General features: G+C 52.5%; 1 protein-coding gene and 1 long non-coding RNA gene across 2 annotated transcripts; both read right to left on the minus strand.

The window, feature by feature from the left end:
- Positions 1–782: 782 nt before the first annotated feature.
- LOC114054569 lies at positions 783–5,370 on the minus strand. The gene is made up of 4 exons (XR_003570498.1): positions 5,271–5,370; positions 4,848–4,951; positions 4,518–4,668; positions 783–1,506 (listed from the first exon to the last, which is right to left on the minus strand). It is a non-coding gene; the product is annotated as an uncharacterized LOC114054569 (long non-coding RNA).
- A 1,114-nt stretch (positions 5,371–6,484) lies between these two features.
- On the minus strand, positions 6,485–19,724 carry PLPP7 (phospholipid phosphatase 7 (inactive)). Its single transcript, XM_027911658.1, has 2 exons — positions 18,832–19,724; positions 6,485–7,356 (listed from the first exon to the last, which is right to left on the minus strand). The coding sequence occupies exons 1-2, from the start codon at positions 19,280–19,282 to the stop codon at positions 6,992–6,994; spliced, it is 816 nt and encodes a 271-aa protein (XP_027767459.1). The 5' UTR covers positions 19,283–19,724; the 3' UTR covers positions 6,485–6,991.

Consider the following 19,724-nt stretch of genomic DNA (forward strand, 5'->3'; position numbering starts at 1 on the left):
TTCCAGCACTTAAATAGGCTCCTTGAGAGGGAGAGATAAGGTATCAGCTTTCCGGTTCATCTTGCCAGTCTGTCTGCAGCAGATAAGCATGTTGGGCAGCAGGAAAAAGGTTATCTAGAAAGGAAGCTGAGCAACGGTTGCTGTTATTGCAGGAGGCTTTGAAAAAAAGTCACCCCACCAGGAATCCCACAGGCCATACAAGCCCTTCCCGGCGGGACATGATTGATGGTTGGAGTCCAGCTGTGCCTTCCTCCCGGGGTGGGAGGCATCTTCCCATCCGGTGAGGGCAAAGCTGCCGAGGTCGTGCTCTCCCGGGGAAGGTCACACCAGAGGCAGGTGCCCAAAAACCTGTTGCTTTCCCTCTCTCCTGCCCTGCCCCCTTCAGCACATTTTGAATGTTTCTGGGCTGAGGAGTCTGCAGGAGGGAACTTTTCTGCCCGAAGCTGAGGAACTGCTGTTCTGAGTTGTGCGAAGGGTCCCTGGAAACCAGCACTGATCTCTCACCCATCAGCGAGGAGCAACAATAGGAAAGAGTTTCTAAGAATTCCCAGCCTTTCTTAACCCAAGTATCACTTTGCTTTTGGGGATGAGAGAGGAGAAACAAGCCACGTTGGGGATGGGTGTTCATTTATCACCACAGTGAAAGATGTGCCTTTCCTTGGGATGACTGTGATTTTATCTTCCCACCTGTACTTTGTTTGCTTGTTTGCAGATGTAGAAATGATGTCTGTCAGCTAGAGAAAAAAAACCCAAACAAAACAAAACAAACAAACAAACAAATATAGAAAACCCAGCCATTTCCAGTCAAATTCCCAGATCCTGTTTTCTTGTTATCAGCCAGGGACAAAAGACCCCAGATTGCAGACACCCTGGTTCAGGAAATGTTCTGAATCAGGGACTGCAGAAGGATAACTGGAGCAAATCCTGCCAGGAAGTGTTCTGAATCCACTCAGCCACCTTCTCTTCCCTCTGGACCTGCCACCTCCCTCCTGCCTCCCGTCCCAAGACATCCTCACCGCATCCCTCCCCATGCTCCTCTATTTTGCTGATTCCCATTAATCTGTGTTTTATATTATCCCTGGCTTGTTCTGGACACAAAAGTGATGCATTACCATGCTATTAATACACAACCTAAGGTTTAGGATTTAGAGAACATAAAACTCCCTTTGCAGCCAGGGGATGCAATCCATGACAAACCAGTGCTGGCAGCTCCAAGGTGCAGATCCCAGCAAAGAGAGGGTGTCAGCTCTGGGTGCAGTGGACCCACACCCAGATATCAGAGGCTGATTCCCTAATCACAACTGCTCTGAGTGTGTTTAAGTATTGCACAGCTCCTTGGCTGGAAGCAAACGTTACCAAACGTCCAGGGCACTCTGGGCTCTGGGCAAGTGTTTCGTGAACATCCATCATTGTAGCTCTCAGCTTCTGTTCCCACTGCTCTTATTTTAATTAATTTCTGCAGGTATGACTTTCCAGCGCTGATGGTCTTGCACAAGGCTGCTGGTCCTGGGAGAAGAGAGGAAGTCAGAGAGGGTCCCATGGGCGAGGTTGTACTGAGGGGATAGGAACTCAGGGAGGGTTCTGGCGAGTGGAAACCAGCTGCACCTGTTTGAAATGCATTAGGAAAACTGGGAGAGATCCCTGTGCAAAGCCCATCCCATCCTTCGGAGAGGCTCAGAGGAATCACAGTGTAAAGGGAAGAGTACCGGCATTTCCAATGGCCCCGAGCCCACACGCTGGGCAGCAGCAATTGCCGCAGGGCTCCTTCATGTGATCCCACTCACCCACTTGCTCTGGAGCCGCCTGGGTGCTTGAACCAATTGAACCAACACTGCAATTAGCAGTTTGTCATTGCCAGCCTGTGAACAAAGCGCTGTAATACCACCCAGCCTGCTCAGAACTAGGTATTTTTCAGGTGAAGCTCTACTTCTGGGGGGATTTGGGGGCCCCCCCGGCCGTTCAGCATCTTCTCACTGCAGCGGGGCTCGGGCACGGCTCAGCCTCGCTCAGGCTGCGAGAGGTTAATGGATTTCGAGCGACTCCTGTGATTAACTTTTCCTAAATCTCCAATTCTTTCGTGCCTTCTATTTTTATAAAAAGAAAAGGGAGGGAGGCGGTATTTACAAGGGATTTCACTCAAATAATGAAATAAATGTGATCAGCTGAGGGACCTTTAATCCGCTTTGACTCTTGCGTCCTGGGGAACGAAAGAGCACGAAGATCTTTGCTGCTCCGAGTCCCAGCGAGGCGGGGAATGAAACAACCCCAACCCTGCCAGTCTGGAGGGCAGAGCCCCAGCAACGCCTTAAATCAAGCACTGTATGCAGACACAGGCACATCAGCCAGGGACTCTAGGGCCAACACAAGAGAAAAACATGCCTTTGATTACCTGCTCCCACCCCGCAGCCAAGATGTCCATCGTGGGGTGAACCACAGCCACACCTGTGCTGCTGCAGGGAGACCTTGGTAACAGCCTTCCTAATTCCCCCTGAATCCTCAAATCTGCCAACCTGCCCTCCCAGTCCATCCAACCCGCACTGTCCCCCCCACCCCATCAGCTGCCTCATCCTAGGAAGGACACGGATCCCAGGGACATCATAGAGGACACCCCATGGCAGGGAGGACAGCACAGCCCCGATGTGTGAAGGGGTTTGCCCCACCTTCATTTCAGCTCAAGCCCAGCCGCAAATGTACAAAACAGCTTGTTGGAAAAAAACCCACCAGCTTAGGGTTGAGGAGGGGAGAACTAAACACCCCAGCCATGCTTCCCACATATGCCTGAAGATATAATCCAGATTTGCTACTTGCCCTGACCCTGGCACCCTTTTTTTTTTTTTTTTTTTAATTTAATAAATTAAAATCTCTTTTTGCTGCTGAGCATAATCAGCATTAGGGCGAGGGGAGGAGGGGCCTTTCTCTGTCTGCCAAAGAATCACAAACCAAATCACTGTCACCACAGTCTGGGACTCTCCCTGAGGCACTTTGGGAGTGCTGATGGCAGCAGCCCCCAACCCATGGGGGTTGAGATGCCTTGGCTGATCATACTTATTTTATTATTGCCTCCTCTAAGGCATTTTCTTAATTAATCTGCTAGATGAACTGAGAGGCGGTAGATGCCACAGTCAGGGTTTGTTCGTTCCTCCTGGTTGGAAAGGACTTGGCTTGGAAAAATCACTCCTCCCAAGCCTCATGCTGAGCCCTGCATGGCTGAATTTGAGGATCTAAAGGTTCATGGGAAACACTCACATTCCTGGGCAATCCTGAGGGAGCTCAAACCATTTGGCCTTTTGCCTCCCCACGACCACGGTGAGCACCTGCACAGAGCAGCCCCAGTGCCCTGCGCTGGCTCACCCAGGACAGATAGGGACAAACCTCTGCATGAGCATCAGCAGGAGCTCCAGGAGAGCGGAGAATGAGGCATAAAGATGCCTCAGCCAGTGGCTTATATGTAACACGTGCCTGCAAAACCCACTGGTGTTTCTCAGAGCCACTGCTAAATCCAAGGTCAGCGGAGAGCAGAGCCGGGTGATGCTCCAGCACATTACACAAAAGGCCACGTTCTGGCAGTGCTGCCGGGGCTGAGACCCAGCCCTAAACCTATGACATGTTCTGAGGGGGGAGAAAACCCTCCTCAGACTGCAGGGCTTTATGGACAGGCATGCTGCACCCATGCTCCTCCTCTCGAGCAGCAAGCAAGGGCTGAAAGGCAGATGGCATCCACACAGCTCTAGAGCCCAAAGAGCGGAGTGACTGTCCTTTCCCTCGTGCTGCTGTGCCCTCCTTGCCTCTGACCTGGCCCTGGATATCTGTGAGTGCAGCACTGGGTGTGGAATCCCTCCTCACGCTGCCCAATCTCCCCCCCAATCTCCCCAGCACAGCCCAAGGTCGTGTCACTGGGACTGGAAGCTGAGGACGGTCCCTGCAGGTTGTACCTTGTCAGTGGCAGAGCCGGTTTGTTCTGTCGCTGCTCCCCACGTGCCCCTGCCCACACAGTTGTGTCCTGGGGGACCAGGCTGAGGGTCTCCTGCCTCCCTCCTGGAGGTGATAGGTAGCTCAGCCACGGCCTGTCCTGCTTGTTGGGTGACAGGGACTGGCAGGGACAGGGGACACGGTGCCTGCCATCCCTCCCTGTTGCTATAGAGACAGAAGCTGCTTTTCTCCGCAGAAGCGCTGGTTGTTTCTGAGCGGTACCCTCGGCATGGCAGCAGCTGGAGAGAGGGACCAGGGATGGCTTGCCTTGCTGGGAGGGCAGCCGTGGCCAAGGAAAGGCTCTGCCAGGTCTTTCCCGGTGCCTCTGTGCCCAGATCCACACTCACCTTGTGGGGTCTCTCCCCAAGCCCTTCCTGCGGCAAGAACAGAGCACTGGGATCCCCCACTCTGGGCACTGAAGGACTTGGGGGGAGAAGGGACACAGGCTGCAGGAAGGCTGAGGAGGAAGACTTCCCAGAGAAACTCTGTGTGGGAAAAAGTCTCATCCTGTGAATCCCAGCTTACCCCTGTGGATCACCCCAGCTCACCTCTCCCTGCTCTCCTGCCTTGCTTTGCTACCATGTGCTGGGATGAGACCAGCTCAGCTGATCTAACCCACCGTGGCAGTTTCTCCAGGCCACACTCTCCTGCTTACACCAGCAAAGACCAGGATAACTCCTCCAAAGCCATGCTGCCATCCTGGATATACCAGGAGAACATAACATAAGTGCAAGAAAACCCAGAACCCAGCAACATGCCTGTAATTTCATCAGGCCTACTTGCAAAGTTCAGTAAATCCTGGAAATACAAAGTGAGAGCTTCCCACAAAGCCAGCAGGGCAAAGTTCTCCCCTGCTCCCCATCCCTTCAGGAACCCACCATCTCCAGCTACACATAAGGTGCGTCACACGCCACCAGAGCTCAGTGACGTTTCCTCCATCCTTCCTGGGGGTGAGGATAAACTCTGCCAAGTGTAATAATGCCTGGAGGGAAAGAAAATCACCACAGCTCACTTCTTCACGTAAATCTTTGCAGAAGAAGGATATTGGCAAAGAAAAACCCCGAGGGAGGGCGGCACATCTCTGCTCCCACCCACAGCAGCGGGAGGGGAGGGGAGCTGGGGCAGCACCCACCACCCCCCCACTGCTCCGCCCGCTGCTGCACCAACCCCCAGGGACAACCACTGAGACCCTGAGCTCTCCCCTTTCCTGAAAAAACCCAGTGACAGCCCTTCCCAAGGGACAGCCCATCCGTGAGCTCTGTGGGAGGTTCGTCTTCAAAGGACACGGTCGCCTTCCTTACCACGCTTCTGCTCCAGCCCCGGAGCCGGCAGCGCGGGAAGTCAGCGGCTCCCAGGGCTCTGTGCTGACATCCCAGCTGGAGACGCATGCCAGGGATAGATTATCTGTTTTGCTTCTTTTCGTATTAATCATCAAAGAGTAACAAATGTCAGCAGCTTGCAGCAGTCATTATCTGAATGTCTTCTTCTCACCAGCTCCTATAGGAAGCTCCCCAATGTGCAGGGAGAGATGACAGTGCCAGACCCAGCTGGTTGCTCCCTGGCCTTCCAAGCCAGGTGCATGTTGCTCACTTGGGATAGACAGGAGGGCAGGGATGACAGGATCCCTCCATTCTGCAGGATTCGTCCAGTCAAGGAAGGTGCAGAGTCTGGTGGTATCCATCACCTGCCAAACATCAAACTTTAAAGACAGAGAAACCACAGAGAACTGGCACATTCTGTTCAAAATATGGGATTTTCTTATGGCAGTCACGAGGATGGTTCCATTTCAGAGATACCACATTGAGCATGGCAACCACCTGAGTAAGGATCCACCAGGCTTCAAGGCTAATGCTTGTCATTAATGGGAAGGAGCAGCACCATGGCTGGGCATCAAACTCTATATTCAGTGATCTCAGACTGGTTCACGGACAACAATTAGCTCAGGTTTGCAATCAAGGAAGGTCAGGAGTGCTCTCCTCATTTCAGACAGGGTAAGACACAGAAATGTTCAGAATTAACCTCAGTAAGGGGGATACAGCCGAGTGAGCAGAGGCAGGTGCAGGGGCAGCCCTGCCTCCCTGCCCTCAGCTCACTGACACTGCTGAGTGTACCAGAAACAGGCAGTGCTGTACCAGGTTTACCTTGGAAATTCCCACCTACAGCAGCATTTGACATAATGGTAAAATCATGGCCATGAAGATAAAGACCTTTTCAAGACCTGCTTTGTAAAATGACCACAATCCAGCACAGTGTCTGTTTATCCCTACCAGGATGAAAGTGGGCAACTTGCATGTGTCCCTTACCAGGCCAAAAACTCCCCCCAACACCCTCACAGAGCAGATTTTCCTTTAGTGAGCACCCATCTAGGTCCACCCTACCCAGTGCAAACCCTGTGAGCCATCACCTGCATCCCCTCAGTCAGCAAGGCCGCAGCACCTGCTCCTCACTGAGTATGTGTCTCAGCCACACCAGGGTGGGTTTGTCCCTTCCCTCACGACAAGAACCAAACAGGGCAGGATTTTTATGATTATTTATTATCTGTAAAGTGCCAGCATCGCCTGTCCTGACTCTGTACAAGACACAACTGCTGGGCTTACAAAAAAGAAAAAAAGCACAGTGGCCAAAATCATTTAGCCTCAAAAAAGTTAACAAACGTGTTCTCAGGAAGCTCTCAGGCACTGCCCATCCTGAGGACATACCAAGGTGCCAGTGTGAACCACCTCAAGTAGGCGGACATGGAGCTCATTTCTCTCACCCATAAAGCTTAAATAGCTTGCTGTCCAAACACAGCTTGAGAATATGGCCAAAACACAGGTATGGCCCTCGATTGCTAAAACCCAATCCATTGCAAGTAACCTTTTTTTTTTTTTTTTCCTAAGGTGGGGAAGCAACATTAAAAAACACCACTACTCATGGAAGTTACAACTACTTCCAACAAACAACACGTAGAAAATACTGGGAGGGAGACTTTCAAAGTATCTGCAAGTTTCCAGTGGAAAGGCCGTTTCAAGTCCCCCGGTGTTCACCAGATGGATATCAACATCTGACACGTGTTGGAAGACATCCATATCAACTCCACCAGCCTGAACTGCAAGTAGCCAAAAACAAAGCCGGAGAGGACATCCGTGATGTGGTGCCGTCCGATCATGACGCGGGAAAACCCCACACAGAAGGCCCAGAGGACCAGCAGGATGCGGAGGGGGATGGCCAAGACCAGGTGGTTGAGGAAGAACTTGGAGAGCATGGCCACTCGGCTGGCGTGGCCGGCTGGGAAGGCGTAGGTGTCCATGGTCAGGTAGTCCAACAAGCCAGGGGTGATGTCGTACGGGCCCTTCCGCTTGGCCAGCTTCTGCAGACCAGCCACAATCATGATGTCCAGCAGCAGGGCTACAAAATGAGAGAATAAGAGGGAATGGTCAGAGACAGAAGCAGTCAAGGGCTATTTTCAAGGCAGAACATCCAAGGATTGTTGCCTTTAAAGAAGGGGTTTGGGGTTGGGTCTGGCCAGATGTCCACAGTTCAGCTGCACACACCCCCCCCCCCAACCTCAGTTATCACCCAAATGTTGATTAACCCTCCCAGAGGGCAATTACCAGTATCATCATCTGACAGAGGGGAAACCCTAACTGCAGAGGCGAGCAATCTGCCTGGGGAGGGAGGGAGCAACTGGCAAAGCTAAAATTAAAACCCTTTTGGCCCTCAAACCACCACTCTGGGTGTTCCTCTTGCTGTCCTCCACCCCATGCTACAGAAACCTCATGCAGCAAAGTCCCTGCCTGGGGGTCTCTGTGCCAGGGTGACCAGGCTGCTGGAGGAAAAGTGCTCCACAGCACTTTCTGGTGTTGTCCCTTGCCCCCTCCCAAGCCCACCACATCCCCCTGCCCTGAGCCAGCCAGCAGAATCACACCACACTCACAGATTTCACTAAGAAAAGAGGAGCCAGTGAGCCAAGGGGAAAGCCATGCAGTAAAGAAAAAAAGGGCTCCTGTGATAGAAACAGCACCACTGTGACTTGAAACAGAGGGTGGGCGACATCCTACTGGATGTCCCCCACCCATCCCTTTCCCCTTGCCAAAATGCCAAACACCCACGAGCCACTTCTTATTTCAACTTGCCTTTTGCTCCCTGTGGCTTTTTCCCTGCAAGTCACCCCACACACTCCCTTCCCTGCACAAACGTGGTGGGGGAAACTCACTCCCCAGCCCCAGCAAATCTAAGCTTGTAGTGGCACAGGGACCATCCCTCCAGCTGCAGCTCTCAACATCAGAACACCTTTCTTTCCTAACAGCTTCGGGAGTGAAACCCATCAGCACTCGTCTACATCCTCCTCCTCTTCATCCCACCTCCTTCTTCCCAGCCGACAGGTACTGTCATTTCTATTTCCTAGCATCAATTTTGTCTTTAATCCCCTCATCTGCTTTTCCCCAACTCTCCTAATTAGTCAGAGTGCTGGTTTCAGCTCCTCTCAGCAGTGACAGGGACATCCATGCCATCACGAGCACAGCCCACTCCCTTGGTAGGAGTGTGAGGGGCCAGTTGCTTGGTTCCTAGGCCATGATAAAGACAATTCTTTGAGAGCTGACAAGGTTTCAGGAAGATGGATGGGATTGTGGTGGTGGTGGGGATGGGAAATGAGGCAGCACAGGGGGGGCAGGCAGCTCCTCCGGCCTGCTCAGCACCTGGCAGGAGCTGGGAAGTGAGGAGCTGTCACAACAGCTCTGCTCACCCACCTCCCACAGTGTCCCACCCCTGCACACCAGCCCCCAGCACTGCTTTGGGAAGGGGCTGGTGTTTATCCTGGCCAAACTCTCGCCTCATGGGAGACTGCTTTTCTTCCTCGTCTGCAGGGCACCTTGCAGGGGCAAGTGGGACAGTAGGACCTCCCTGGACCTCCTGCCCACCAGGTCATGCCTTGGGGTCTCAGAGCTGTGGAGGGCAGATGGAGAAGAGGAAGAGGTCTGGACATCAGCTCTTTGCTGGCATGGGCAGCAGTAGGAATCTGAGCTAAACACAACAAGAAGCAGGAGGCTGAAAATTTCATAGGTGGTACCTGAAACAAAGTGGTGAGGCTGCAGGTGGCAAAGGGGTGCACAGTCACACCTCTGGCCCTGAAGTGGTAGGGATGGGCTTAGGAGGACAACAAGGGGATGCTCAGATCCCACCAGACATGACCAACAGGGCAGGCCTGCAGCCCACGGGGACCCCAGCACTCAGCAGAGCAGTTCTCTGCTTTTTGCTGATTTTTTTTTTTTTTTAAGGGCACCCAAAAGGATCCCAGTGTCTCCTCCATGGTGTTCAATACACCCACTACAGAGCATTCCCCTCCAAACCTCCTCGTGGATCAGCAGCACAGATGCTGCGTGCTTTAGCAACGCGTGGTGCTCACCATTGCCCGCCTGCATTTTGCACCGACAATATTTTTTTACGGTCAAAGGTGATGTCAGGGCACCTCGAGGGATGCAGGCATGTGTGCACGGAGGTGTTCAGGGCATGGAGGACAAGCCAAAGAGCTGTTTTAATAATCCTTTCATTCAGAAGATGAATAAAATGGGCCTTCAGTACTGCTAGGTTTGATTTTCGTCAAACGATGCACAGAAAGCAAAAAGCCTCGTTTGCCCACATTTCGAGATCTGAAGGCACGACAGCACTAAAACCGGGGGTTAATTTGCCGTTAAAAGAAAAAAAACACAGCAAAGATCCCTCTGCCTGGTGCTTTTTCTGTCACTTCCCCCTGCACTTTCTGTTCCTTTCATGAAGCAACTTCTTTATGAAACAGCCCCAGCAGCCTGCCCTGCCCCAGCCCCTGCGGGTCCCGCTGCCCTCACCCAGAGCTGGGTCTCCACGGTGCCCCTGCCCTCTCCTGCTGCTGCTGCTGCTGCTGCCAGGCAAGAGCTGGCAGGGTGAATCAGCAGGCAGCACTGCTGCTGAGAGCGCTGCCAAAGGCCCATCCTTCAGAAACAGATAAAGATGATGCCATTGCCCAGCAGCCCCGGCCCTATTCCCTTGCAATCCCATGACCTACATACCCGCTTGGACCACGGTTCGCTTGCTTTGTCCCCTTAATGCACACCAAATCCTCCCTCCTTAGGTGAGCACATCCATGCCAGGGATAGGTAGGTAAGGGGTTAACCTGATTACAGGTGCCCTCTGCAGGTGGGTGTCCCTGCACAGGGGAAGGGGCCTGATGGCTACCAAAGCTTTTCGGCACTGGCACCTTCAGCCTGCCCTTCCCTGGTCCCTCACACAGAGCCCTGCAAATCCTTCAGGCTGACCTGAGCGAAGGCTGGAGGAAATGCAGCCCCGGGAGAGCCCCGGGAAGGGAGCCTGCAGCTGATGCAGCAGCCTGCACTTGCGCAAGGCTGCTCTCTGGGGACCCTCGGGGCTGCCAGAGGCGCAGCAGGGACGGCAGAGTGCCACCAGACCGAGGGGGAGATGAGAGGAGCAAGAAATTTTAATTTTAAGCATTATTTTTTTTCCTGTCGTGCCCTTTCTCCAGATCCAGGTAGCATTGGATTTAAACCAGAGGCATCGCTGGATTTTAACAGCCAGGTAGAGATGGATTTAAGAGCAAAGGAAGGATTAGCTCTTGCCCATCGTTCTTCTCGCGTTTTTCTGAAAAAGATCACGAATTTTCCCTTTGACCTGGTGTTAAGGGAAACAATCCTTCAGATTTCCACTGCAAAACCATCCAATCCCAAAATCCTCTATTAACATCTAAGGCTTCCTTTAAGCCCAAAGAGCAAGTCTTGTCTCGCCTGTGACAATTTGAGCATCAGAGATCCCCTTGGTATTGAAAAAACCCAACATCTGGCATTGGATGCACAGTAAATGAGCTGAAAGTGAGCCCCCTGGGCAGGCATTTTATATCTATTAATTAGAAAAGGAAAACAGACATCTGCCTTGCTCCTACAACCAAATTTTAGGAGCCCATTAGGAGCGGAGAGGTGAGCAGAGAGGAGCCATGGGCAGGCAGGGCACAAGGACAAACCTAAACCATCATCACCACAACCAAACCAAACCCAAAGCTTGTATTTAAGAGAAACTGAAACAGTTGGGCATCTCCTGTCACCACAAGGTCCTTTCTGTCCCCGAGGTGCCACCTCTGCTGCTGTTCCTTACGGTTGAAAGAGGCTGAGGATGGTGCGAGCACCTTGGGGGCATCACCCGCTCCAGGTTGGAGCCAGGCAGCGTCTCCAGGGACAGAGGCAGATTCCAGCTGAGGTGTTTACATAAACATGTCATCCAAACCACAGCTGAAAACCAACCTGGGTGCAGTGCTGGGGGCAGCGGGGGGAGGAAAAGAGGAGAAAGCCAAGAAAGCCCTTGGCCTCGTCACCTGAAGCTGTGACTCACATGACTTCACACACATGGGGCTGCTCTCCAGAGTCCAGCCGGTGAGGTTGGGATCAGAAACAGTCACAAGCTGGATTCGGTCTCACAGAATTGTGGGTGAGCACAGGGGGGGAGGAAAATGGGGAGGTAAATGGCCAGGAATGAAGAGGGAGCCCCCGAGAGCTCCAGAGGCTCCCAGCATGGGATCAAATATGCATTAGACAACCCCTCTGCCCAGCCCAGCACTGCTTTAAAGAAGAGCCAAGCTGGTGATAACTCATTGCCTGCATCCCACCGTGCTGGAGGTGGCCACTACAGCTGCCAAAACTGGCTGTGAAGATCCTGCATTCCCCAGACTAGCCAACCTCACTCAGGAGTGAACTCTGGGTAAATGTCACCATTCCCAGGAAGCAGTTTCTTTTGCTCCATTATTAGAATTCACAGCTTTTTTCTTTCATTTTTTTCTTTTTACTTACATGCCCCACTCCTACTCCTTCTGAACTTCCCAAATCACCCGCAGGCATCAGGCTCCCTGACCTGGAAAATGAGCCGTTTGCAGCCTTGACTAGTTGACATTAATGAAAGATGCAGGTTTCAAAAGAATCTTCACCCTCTCTCCAGTGGAGTCAGCAGAAGCTGGAAGAGGTCCACTCCTCTGGAAGTGAACTCCTCTACTCCATTTTCTTCCCCAAACGTGGTCCTGTGGTGTGTAATAGCTGACAAAAGGCACAGATGGCACGACACATTGAAGAGCCAATGAATCAGGCACTGTGGTGTTTTGGGGGGGGGGTTATTTTTTGGCTGAACAAGCAGCAGCGTGGAGTAAGTGGTCATGGGGAAGTGAAAAAATGGTGGAAAGCAGAATTGTGTAATTAATTAAAATAAAACCCCACAACAACTAAAAATAGACTCGCTATATTCTGGATGATTAGAAACAGCCCCGAGTGCAAACACAGGCTGCCTGGAGTTCTCCCCTTGGAAACACTGTGCCCTGGGAGCTGGGAAATTTGTACTCAGCACCAAATACTGAGTGCGGCTGCCTCACTGGGGGTTTGCACAGGCTTGGATGAGACGCAGGTGAGAGGGGGAGTGAAGTGAAAAGGGCTTGTGCTGCTGGGGAAAAGGAGCTGAGCAGCCCCCAGGATGGCTCAGCTGCCTCCCAGAGGGGCTCTGACAGCTCAATGTGCCCCTGTACCCAACGGCAGCAGCACAGGTACCATCAGCACCTCACCCAGGTGCCACACGCACGATGGCACAGCTTGGGATGAACCGGGGAAAGAAAAGTGCTGATGACCAGCAGCATGTCCCAGTCCACAAAGGCTGGGCTCCTCCCTTGGACTCAGTGATGCCTGGGCTTGTATTTACACCCCACTGCCTCCAATGAGGCAAATTGACAAAAAAAGAAAGGGGGCTGATCCTGTGGGGCTCAGAGGGTCTCCAACCATCAAACCTAACAGGACACTGGACCTGATCAGGTACATCTGCCAGCATTCCTACATAGACAGAAATGGAGAGCAAGACCAGAACTCTGTTCCAGGTTAAAACATGGAGATTTCTTCAAAGGGGAGGAAAAAGAGACAGTTCATCTCATTACCCTCTCCCACCCCATCCTCCACCACTGCCGGCCCAGAGCAGGAGACCCAATGGGCTCTCCCTGCCTGCTGCTCCTCCCAGCAACTCACCTCACTCCCCCACTTTCCTTTTCCCAGCCACTGCTCCTGTCAAGGCCTGTTAGAGGCAAACACACTCACCCATTTCCCGGGATCTCCCTTCGGGCCAGAGCCTGGCTCAGCTTCCCCGTCAGGGCTGGCTCTGCCTGCGTGAAACACTTACTGTCCCCTCTGAGCTCCAGGCAGGGGCAATGGGAAGCTGTTCCCAGAGTGACAGACATAAGGATGACTCATTTCCCATGTTTATTCCCCCTCTTCCCATTCAACAACCCTCGCACTTCTCTTTCGCTCTGCATTCAGGAACGTTTCGCTGCTCGCTCTGCGTGAGGGTTTCATTCCAGCTCACTGCAGATTCCCCAAGGGCTGCACACTGATGGCTGCAGGGCTCTCAGCATCCCCACCAGCCTGCCAGGACCCGACCTCCTCGGTGCTGCCTGATACCAAGGGGGTGATCAGACCGCGGATCTGATGGAGACCCCGTGCAGGTCACTGGAAATTCCCCCCCTGCCTGCTCCAGCCACAGTCAGATGGGTCCCAGCCTGTCACTGACTGTCCCTTTATCCGAAGGGACACTGCAGCCTGCCCTGCAGTGAGCAGGATACGCTTCTGTAGAGGAAGCAGGGAGGGAGGGGGGCAGGGAAGCCGGGAGAGCTGGGCATCACTGCCTGCTCAGAGATGCCTGAGCTCATCAGCTCTCAAGGGATGAAGGCTGAGCACGGCACCTACCAAAGGACCAGCGACTTCCACTGCTGTATCCGGGCAGAACAACTAGAGGCAGATTAGCAGCCTGATGCGATGAAGAGGAATGTTTAATGCCAGGCTGGACCTGGATTAGATGCTGGATTCAGAGAGCGGGCATCTGTGTCATTCCCTCTGCCTGGCACCCTCCATGGGTCAGTCATGTTGGGTTACTTGGCATTTAAACGTTTCCACCTCTCTGGGCAGAGGTGCTGCTGGCTCCCTGAGGTCTTGGTGGGCACTGGCAGGGCAGCAGGACAGAGGTTGAACCTCCTCCATGCGCCAGGTTGTACAAGGAGGGGTTTCCACAGGGCACTGGCTCCTGAGCATCTCTCCCCTTCCCTGACTGAGCATCATCTGCCCTTCCTGGCTCAGAAAATCTCTGCTCTCACAGTGGAAAAACGAAAGGGGGGGAAAAACAGACACATCTGGCCCCAAACCATCTCTGGGGCTCTCGGCTTTAGCAAGCTCTGCTGCATATGGACTGATCTATCTGCTGTGCAGCTCCCTGGCCCCTGCTGGGGCTGGGCTGCCCTGAGGCTCGACAGGATGAGCTTGTCTGTACAGCCTGGGCATTTCATCTACCCGGTGACCTTTACCAGTAACGGGCTGTACTGTCTGGATTTCCATCACACAGCCCCCAAAGAGAAGCATGACAACACCTGAAGCATGTCTGTATTGTTAGAGCAGGGTCAGTGAGCCCCCGAGGGGTTTGGTGAAGGCATTTCTTGCTTTCTTTCCTTCCTAATCCACCACTTTCCTGCCAGTCTGGTTTGGCTTGAAAGCTGCTGTGGTGGGATGGCAGAGCCCTGACCATATATAGGTACTTATAAATATATAATTTTTTTAAAGAAACATAGATATGCCTCAGGGTAAAGTCACAGGTTTGCAGGGGACTATGCCTTAGAATATCACAGCTTGGCTCCTGGTCAGAGTGAAGCTCAGTCAGTATTCAGGGAGAAGGCTGGATAGAGCAAGAACTTCCTTCTTGCTGACCTCCTTGCTGGCCCTGAGCTCAATCTTTCCCTCCTCCTGTGGCATCCACCCATCCCCATTCTGACACGCTGTTCGGATGATACATCCACGCCCCGCAGCTCTGCTTCACTTGACGGGATAAATGCTTAGTGACAGCACCAAAGAGCCATCCTGCCCCTCGGAAGCGGGATGCAGAGCCAGCTGGAGAGGGCTGAGGACTGGCTCCAATGTCACAGAGACAGCAGGCAAAGAGAAGACCGGGGCTTTCTCTTCTCCTGGTCTGGATGCCTATTTCAGGGAGCCACGACCACAGCAGAACCAGTTACTGGCTGGTACTTCAAACTGAGCACAAACACGAATTTTATGTCCAAGGGTTACCCAAGCAGACACCTCCCAGCAGCAAAGGCACATGGCTGGACTGCAGGTAACTGAACACAGTGGTGATCTGGCTCTAAACACAACAGCGTCGGGCAGGTGACCACGTTCCATCCCCACCGCAGTGAGAAGGTGCCTGGATCTGCAAAGACCATCAGTTAAACAAGATCAATCTGTTTAGCTTAATAAATAGGAGGTGAAGAAATGACTTGAGCACTATCCAAAGTATTGAAAGGCGGAAAAGACGTTGGCTAAAAGAGCTGTTGAGCTGGAGAGACAAGGGTATGCAGTCGCAATGAAGGGAAGAGTCCAACTAAAAGTGCTTGTGAGAAGCCCTGCCACTGCAGTAATACAGAAATGGCTCTGACAAGTTCACCCTCACTTGTAACTGCACATCAGATTGAGTGTTTGGGTTTTTTCCCTTAACAAATTGAACAGGAATAAATTAAGGGATGTGCTACAGCCTGTATTTTGCCGTGGGTTAGATCGATGATCCAAATGTTCTTTGATGGCTTTGCAGTCAATGAATCACTAAATTTGGATCCACATCCTCACCAGATGGATCAGAACCAGAAACTGAGGTACTGCTGCCCCCAGGGTTTAATGGAGTTTATGTCTGGTTCTGAAGCAGACCTGGGGTTTTTATTGGAAGTTTTATATCTGCTTTCCCCCTCAAAGGCCAATTGCAAGGTTCAAATAACTTTCTAAGCATCTCAGTTTTCATTAAATCCTTGTGATTTTGCAAAGAAAAGCTTGAATGGTTCTAAAAGTTTCAACACTGGCAGATAAATAAAATGAACCTTAAAACTGAGGGGTTTCCTGAACAATGATTTTCTCAGTTTGGCCAGAGGGCGTGGACTTTCTCCCCGACTCTTGCACAGCCAGGGCTGGTGATGCTGAGACAGACTTCCTGAAAGCATATTCTGGCAGAGGGATTTTTACAGTGGGCACAGATATCTGGCTTCTTCCATCTTTTCAGTAACAGGCTCTGAGTGTGTTTCTCTGGCTGTTTGGCATTCGCTGGAAAAAGATCACGATGGGAAGGGGAAATCAATAAATTCCATCAGAGATGACAAACATGGAGGGAAAACATTGCTCGGGGTTGCTAATCAACATCTGCAGTGGGGATGGACGGAGCATCCCAGGGTCAGACCCCCCTCACCCGAAATGCTCCCACATGTGCTGGCAAAGCTCCTGCTGAGAGCTCCTCCTCCATCTGCAGTGGTGCTTTGGCAGGTTCCAGGTCCCATTTCAGCAGTCTCCTGTCTCCTCGCCTTGGAAGCCTGATTGCAAATCCTAAACAAGTGCTCTATGATGGGCTGGCTCCCTGCCCAGAGACTGCATCAGAAATTCTGCTTGATGTATCAAACCCTCAGCAAGCAGGGTGGAGGGAGGAGAGCCAGAGGGGGCAAGGAAGGGGTACCATGGACAACCCCAATTTCCCTCCTTCCCTCTTCTCAGGAGAGCAGGGAAGAACCAGGAGGTTCCCTTACCTTTGACCTGTCCCTATTCAGGAGGGCTTTTCACCACATCCTGATGGATTTGAACCACAGGAAAACAGCAGTGAGAGGGACCAAGGATGCCAGACGCAGCAGTCACATGCCATGCCCTTCCTGTCTACACAAGACCCCACTTCTCCTGGGACCTGTCGAGGTTCACCAGCCCCACACTCCCCAGCCAGGCTCTTTCCTCCACCAGCAGGGCAGCTATTACAGCAGCAGCTACTCAGATACTCAGAGCTTCTGACTGCAATCTTAAATATCAGCCCAAGGCCACTCTCACAGCAGAGATCTGCTCTGTGAGGTGACACAAGTCCTGCTGTGCAAGCTTTGACAAGATAGGCTGAGGGCACCTTGGCCAGCCCCACCAGTCTGTGCCATCTATTTGGAGGAAGCAGCAGAGCTCTTTGGAGGCTGCCAGATCTATGGAACAAGCTCTCCACACAATTTGACTATTTCATTTCACGGCAGGCAGAGAAGAGGGGTAGGTATAGGGCATCAAGCAAGGCTTCAGAACCCCCCTAAATTGCTCCCAAACACCACTTTTGAGCTCAGGAGACCTGGAGATGCAGGCAGTGGCACAGGGCTCTCCCAGCCACCATTCGATACTCAAAGTTCCAACACAACCCCAAGGTGGCTTTGCATTTGGCCTCCTCATATGGCAAAGGAACAGTGAGAACACCTTCCTCGTTTTTAAGCCAAAGAAGGCATTAGCTCTTTATAAGGAACTCAGATATTTTGGAGTCAAAGAGGTCAGTTTTCAGGCTCCAACCCCATCAAAGGCTCTTGGGTCAAGAGACATCTGGAAACTGTGCTGGTTGGTGTTAGTCACCTACTATTTCATCCTCGTGCCCTTTTAAATGGATCTTCTCTCAGCGAGGGGTTGACCCCGCGCACCGAGGAGCCCCTGGAAGAACTGCTGACGCTGGCGGGCTCTGCATCACGCTGGTGCTATTCTGGCTCCTTCCCTGCAATGGCCTCCCCCCATTGGATGTCACAGCACGAGGACAGTCTCCTCCAAAGGCAGAGGGGAGAAAAGGCAGCTGCCACTGTGCTTTTCAAGGCAGCTCCGTGCAATCTTCACCCTCCCCGGAGGATGAACTTGCGAAAAGAAAAACAACCTGGGGCCATGCTGCAGAGCCTGTATCGTGTCTCAATCAGCTCCTGTGGACAGGACGTCCTTTTCCTGTGGTGCCTGTGAAATAAAGTGTCCCTACGTCGCCTCAAAACGCTCCCCGAGAAGAAGTGGTCTACATACGATGTTCTCAGCTTCCCTTACCAAACAAAAGAGGGATTGTTGGGTTTTTTTCAGGGAGGGTGAAACACCAGGGTGGATCACAGCCAGATGAGAGGATAATTAGTCACAAGGAAAAATAGGATAACTGGGCCCAAAGGAGAAGAGCAAGAAGAGCAAGGTCCTCAGGTAGACACGGCCAGGGCAGGTTGGGACCACGATCTAAGGCAAGTCATGCCTAGAGCTCAGCCTGGCCACCAGTGGGACATCAGTCCACATGGATGGGTGGGATGGGCCCTGCTCAGCAGAGAAGCCAAACCCTTTAACACATCCCACCCTTTAGAAACGGGGACACCGACCACCGCACAAGGAACAACTAGCAGGAGAGCCAGAAGGATCCCAGCCTTGCTACACGGCCTCTGGGTCAAATTAGCACATGGAAACGGGGACAGCAGCCAGAAAGGTACTCAGGGGAAGGAGGATGAAAGAACAAACTGCAGCAGGGAAGGAGACAGGACTCCATTACACAGCGGCTGAGACGTGGAGCCAAGGTCTGGTCAAGAAAGTGGTGAGGGGATGGAAACCTTTTTTTTTATCCCTCAAGAATATCCTCAGAAATTGATCTAGATATCAAAGACTAAAATCTGCATCTTTTCTACACATACCAAACCACCAACGCAGATGACCACAGAATAAATAAAATACATCATTGCTGGTATCCACCTGCCCATCACAGACACTCCCCCTCGATCTGACTGGACAACCCTGCCCCCACACAGGACCAGGGACCTGCCCCCGCTCCATGGGTGTCACCAGCTACCAGGATTACTCCATCCCTCTTAGACAACTTCTTGCTACATCCATCACCCACAGCACCTGGGACTGAGATGGCCAAAAAGTGCAGCATTAACCCTAAAGGTCGATCCCTGCTGCCCGACCACATCGGATTCTGGGAGCAGCCAGAGGAGGAGTCCCAGTGCCATTGTCCCTTGTGACTAGGGCTGGGCTTTCCCAGCAGGGAGGGAGGTTTGCTACTCACCTAGCAGCAGGTTCATGAGGACTTCTTGGCCTGCCAGCGTGCTGCTCTTCACCAGGCAGATGAGCGTCCCCGCAATCCAGGGGATCCCGTGCCCCGTTATCCCCAGAAGGTTGATCATGGAGCGGGCACCACCCCAGGAGGAGGCTCTGTTGGCACACACTCCCAGCCTCTTGGACATGCAGATATCGATGGCCAGCAGCGAGTTGAAGGCGATTCCCTTGAAGGAGGGGTTGAGCTGCATGCAATCCTCCTCAGGCAGCTGCTGCGACTGCCTCCGCTCCTTGGGGTTGGTGTTCTGGGCACCGGCTGCCCCGGCCTGGCCGCTCTGCTTTCTTCCCGAGCTCCTGCTCTCCTGGTTCCCCTTCAAGGGCTGATTCAGGGAGAGGAACTCAGCCCTGTTGAGGACATTGTTCCTGTCCCTTGCCCTGGACCGTGGCTGGGATGCTGGCATTGCAGTCTCTCTTTAACGCAACCTGCTTTGCGAATACCGGGAAGGAGAGAAATCCCTCTTCTCCCTGCAGAAAGCTTCCCCCACTCCCACCCTCACAAGCTGTGAATTTGGGAAGCTACAAAGGTTCCCCTCTGTTGCAGTTGCCCCCAGCACAGACTGCAGCTGTTAAATATAGAGTAAGGAATGCACATGGCTGTTTACTTCATGGGCCTAGCAAGCTTGGAAGGAAAATTAATGCCAGGCTTGGCAGCCACTCCAGTGCCAGGGAAAAAGGTTAAACAGCCAATAGATTGGAAGAAGAGGAGGGAAAAACGTTGTGCCAAAGGTTGGTTGCTTCTGGCCTGGTCTATTTAAATCTTCCAATTGCTTATTCCCCTGGGCTGCAAGGGAAACTGGGAAATGTAGTTTTTTGTGCTGCAATTCACATTTCAGTATCAGAGTC

The sequence above is a fragment of the Empidonax traillii genome, unplaced genomic scaffold, assembly GCF_003031625.1.
Source record: "Empidonax traillii isolate 1590-97213 ecotype Southwest subspecies unplaced genomic scaffold, ASM303162v1 scaffold34:size3740991, whole genome shotgun sequence".
In the NCBI taxonomy this organism is placed as follows: Eukaryota; Metazoa; Chordata; class Aves; order Passeriformes; family Tyrannidae; genus Empidonax; species Empidonax traillii.